The 4815-nt window shown below is 46.1% G+C and overlaps 1 protein-coding gene across 1 annotated transcript; it reads left to right on the forward strand.

Annotated features, from left to right (window-relative positions):
- Positions 1–1854: 1854 nt before the first annotated feature.
- On the forward strand, positions 1855–2363 carry Pmar_PMAR003216 (hypothetical protein; the record flags this gene model as incomplete). Its single annotated transcript, XM_002770881.1, has 2 exons — positions 1855–2172; positions 2274–2363. The coding sequence occupies 2 exons, from the start codon at positions 1855–1857 to the stop codon at positions 2361–2363; spliced, it is 408 nt and encodes a 135-aa protein (XP_002770927.1).
- Between the last annotated feature and the right edge of the window lie 2452 nt (positions 2364–4815).

Raw genomic sequence — 4815 nt, forward strand, 5'->3', positions numbered from 1 at the left:
TGGCGAGAGTTGGTCCTGGAGTGGTACGTCAAATTGGTAGATTAAAATATTCAGTTATGGAAGATTCAGCCGTTCGTGCTGGTGACAATAGGCAGAATTCGCGCTGGTTTTTGTACACTTGTACTAACCTTAGTCGGGTGTAAATGTAATGAGGAAACTCCTGAGCTCAGGTGAGGAAACCAAACGTATTTTTTGAAGTAGTGTTCACAAAGAAAGCATTTTCTCTTTCGTTGGGGAGCTGTAGGGGCTTCGATCTATTGTGGAGGACTCATACGTGGAGGAGAAGTTAGGAGGAGTAGTTGGATGGGCAGTCGGAACCGCCTTATCTGCCTCGAGCTTCTCCCTGTGGAATAGGTGTGAACTGATCCCTCGTGAGTTGATGCCATGTTGTCGACGTTGGGCTTTACACTCACTTACACAGTCTGCAATATGTGTGATCAACACCGTGTAGTGACATGAGACCTCATTGAAGTTGCATTTATTGCATTGCAAAGGTAGCCTTGAATTGTGATGTTGTGTTGTATAGTTTTAGGGAAATGAAAATTTGGATCTCAATCTTTGCATCGATAACTCCTACACGAGGGATTAAACGTTGAGATCTGTTTTGAACGCTGGTGCCTCCAGGTGGTGCCTTATAGCGGTTTCCATGACTCTCTTATTAGAAAGGTATAATTTTGCATTGTGGAAATTCTCGAGAAAAGGTATGGATGATCTCACTCGATGCGGTTCGCTGAATTATGTTACGCAGTGTATGGATACTGCTAGGTCGCGAGATGGGAATCCGAGCGAAGTCTGGGGACGATGGTCAGCATCCAACGTCAGCACTGATTTCAAATGAGCTCAATTTTTCTTGAGTGGAAACTAGATTATACACGTTCGACATGGTAGATTGGACGAGCCATTGGTGAAACGTTTATCAAGTCAACGGATGAGCTCAAATGAGAGCTGAAGTTCAGGTGTAAAGCATTAGGAAAATCGTTCTTCCCTATGTCATGAAAATGAACATCTCGCAGCGTAGTGGTGAAAATTGAAAGCCTAACTCGAATTTGAGGATACTACTAGCGAAGTTGAAAGCTCTACTAGCACGAGGTTTATCACACGAGAAGCTACGGGCAGAATTGGGAGGTCCATCACGAAGTTGTGGATGGAAGTGAAATGTCTTTGGCACATACGTACATGCCGACCCGTCCGTGGTTGATTTTTTCACTAATGAACTAGATGTGATATTCAGTAGTATGCGCTGAGGAAAGACTTTAAAGTCGATACTCGACGTATGATCGATCCTACGTATCCTCATCCTTGGTGTGGCGCTGAGATCGATTGATAGTTGTATCTAATGCTTCACATACCGCCACGTTCGCGGTCACTGTCAACCGCCTCCTTCTCATCCTGCTCATCTTCGAGTGATGTAGATGTGAGTGTCCGAGACTTGGAGGCAGGCCCGAGGTCAGAGGATGCATTCCTCGATCAGGACTGGCCAGCAGAAGGAGAAGTGGGGACTTGGCTGGTATAAGTCTTTATTGTTTTTCCTCTCAGGCTGTCCAGCTGTGTGGGTTGACGAGTTTCCCATGGATGAACGGCGAGTTCGGCACGGTGGTTGGATATGATATGCAACACAACAGGTAGGGGTTGCTGACTCAATACCCAAGAATAAGACCTCACACGCTGAGTCTCAGAGATAGTGAGTATATGCACATGGTCAACTGCATGTGTCTGGGGAACGTGGTTTCTGTACACTTCTACCCGAATTCTTATGTGAATAATTACTATGGAGAGCGAACATATATTCCTCCAACACTAAGGTACGCAATAAAGCTGAAGGACGGTGCTATCAAATCGGCTCGGCTATTCAATATGCGGCGGCCAAAGGATGCCGCTTCTCAGAGTGGTTCAGAAGAGGCCACTCCGGGACAGGGGGCTGAAGATTTCGCATGGATGCAAAATTATGAGGCTCCAACCACTCCCCCGTGTCCTTCCTATGTGAACTACTCCATTCGTAGAGATTCCGCTGGTGATGATGCATCTACGCTGAGCTCAGTGACGAGACTTGGCGACTTCGCAAGAGATGAAATACTCGCCTTAGCCGATCTGGCTGGCGAGATTCGAAGTCGTGGACTTACTGGGGTCATGAAGGTTGCGGCTTCAGAAGCGAAAGAGATTGTATCAAGTCAGGTAAGACGTCTAATGCACTTGGATGTTCGGAATATGATTCATATTAATATTAGGAATATGCATATTCATAGGAATATCATATTCCTATTTTGTTTTGTCAGGCTGGTCCGAAATTGCCCGCTGATTTCCGAGCGCATCGAGAAGAGGAAGAACCAGGGAGTCGGGGTGGATGGGATCGTTGTTGGAGGTGAGCTCTGCAATGCTATGTACCATACTTTATGATATATCTAATACTAATGTATTGTCTTTCTATCATATGGATATTTAATAAAGGAATATTCCATTTTAACTATTGATATATTTTATGTGTGTTGGACGTACGGCGAGAGCTGGTCTGGAGATCATCAGGAATAGATGACTGCGGTAGACAACGAGATTCTCGCATCCATTTTATGTATTGCAATGCATATCATACATAATAATACTAATATGAGGTGAATAGTGAAAATAGGAATCTGCGGAGTTCTCAGGTGGGTGCAGCCAGGAATACCAACATATTTGACCTTTTTAATACTGTCCCCCATGGTGCCCCGACTTGTAGTTCATAGTGTCACTGCTACAACAATCGGGTAAGTTGACGTTTCCCCTCGAGTTCATTCTGACGTTGGATGTCCAGGTTGCTGCTATCATTATTTCTGGGTTGCAATTGCTTTCCCATTCCTAGAATATTAAAGGTTGTCATATTGTCATGTTGGATTGTCGGAGTCGTCAGTCTAGCTATTTATAATGAACAGTTCGGAAAAGAGCTGATGGTCTCACATTTATCAACATCAGAGAGGTTCACTTAATGACCGTATTCGACACTGTGGGGTTGTGTTACGAATATGTGCAGTATAGCGCAGTGGTGGAGGAATAGATGTTCCCTTTCCTCGGCTGAGCCCAGGACTTTCCTCATTAGTAGAAGCTTATACGAATTCATGTTCGGAAACCAACATCGGAAACCTCGGTTTCTTCATATTGTCATCGTCACATGTGTATATTCTCGGAGAATAATTCTCCCCACACTGAACAAGAGAAAGAAAATAATAACCGATGTGATATAAAAGTCAATATATTTCTTTGCCCCAGTGATAAGATCCGAGAGGAAAGGTAAGTGTCTAGGCAGTGGTTACCTCGCCCTGTGAGCAGCATTTCTTGGCATGATGAACGAGCCAGTTTGATAGGCTAGGATTTCTCCCTCGTCAGCTAATGTGCATCGATGCGAGTTCAACTAAGCCGTGTTGTCGGCGTTGGACTTTGAACTCACACAATCACTAGGGAACTCAACAATATCAAAGCCTACACTCATCACGATCATTCAAAACCTAGCGGTCATGGGTGGGATGTGAGAATACAGAGAGGACGGCCTTGCTGCGCCCCGAATTCGGCGGACCTCGCGAGCCGTTGACGTGGGAGAATATTCATTTCTCGGGCTCCGTTCGCTCTCTAAAGCTCGCATTATGTTATTGAGGCGGTGTTGCAATTCGGTCTTGTACCTGTCCAGTAGAGTCACAGTTTAACGCGGATTTCTTCATGTTACCATCGCATCTCATCCCCAAGCTGCATCATTATGTTCCTGTGAACGCTTCCGAAAATTTCTCTACGCTTAGCTGCCACTTCCGCTATCGATCCATTTCTGCCCGAAAGCGGAGTGTAGTCGTTGGATTCATCATTTTCGTCCCTTGCATCAACTGTTGTAGAGGTTTCCGGTCGCAGCAGGATACGGAGGCCTCCCTGATGACCTGAACAGGGAAGCCTTCTTCACATAGACTGGGCTGAGCGACTTTGACGTATAGGTGCCAGGCGGATGAATGCTCATTGAAAGTCGTCTTGATCGATTAGGATGGCGCGCGCGATTATTGTCGGATAGAATACTCACCTCTCAGACCAGGAAAGAGCCTTGGGAGCTCAGCAGTGAGATCAGCTCCATCAGGAAGATTGGGTATAATCTGAATGACGAACACCACTCTACGACTCCCACGTACGGACTTACTGGCGTGCGGTTGAACATCGGCCTCCTGCGCAGAAATTTCGACTTATTGCGCGGATTTCGCCGAGGTGGTGGCTACGGGGAGAAAATGATGATGATAATGATGGTGATGATTATGATTATGGCATTGGGAGCCCTACCTGCGGCTTCAGTCGTCGCTTATGTCCTGATGGAGCTGAGCGTATGACTTTCCCGGAGTACGACTCGACAGAGTTTCCCGATTCTTCAGGCTGCGACGAAGATGCACAAAACGAACTGGCTCAACTCTCTCTAGTGTCACCACTGCATTGAAGTCCCCTCGAGATATCTTCAGATCGATCCTTCGCTCCGCTAGAAACAATATTCATACAAAGATTCACCGCTCTTACCTTCTTTATCGAGTTTCGCTCGCAGCTGTCTGATCATGGCTACATGAGCTCCCTTCCTCTGATATTAAACCACCATGAAAGTGCAGAAATCAAGAGCCCACCTGCAAGTCTTCCTGTACGGATTCTCGTAGTGAGTGTTCCCTCTGTTGCCCGTCCCGACGCCTTAGCCGTGCGATCAAGGTCTCATGCCTGATGAAAGTCGGCCACCTTGAGAAAGATCTCCTCACCGTCCAAGTTCGTTTTCATTTTCTCGCTCTGTTGTATTCCTTTCCTCAGATCTCTCGTACATGTTTTGTGGAAATCTGT

Source organism: Perkinsus marinus, assembly GCF_000006405.1.
Source record: "Perkinsus marinus ATCC 50983 genomic scaffold scf_1104296964226, whole genome shotgun sequence".
In the NCBI taxonomy this organism is placed as follows: domain Eukaryota; phylum Perkinsozoa; order Perkinsida; family Perkinsidae; genus Perkinsus; species Perkinsus marinus.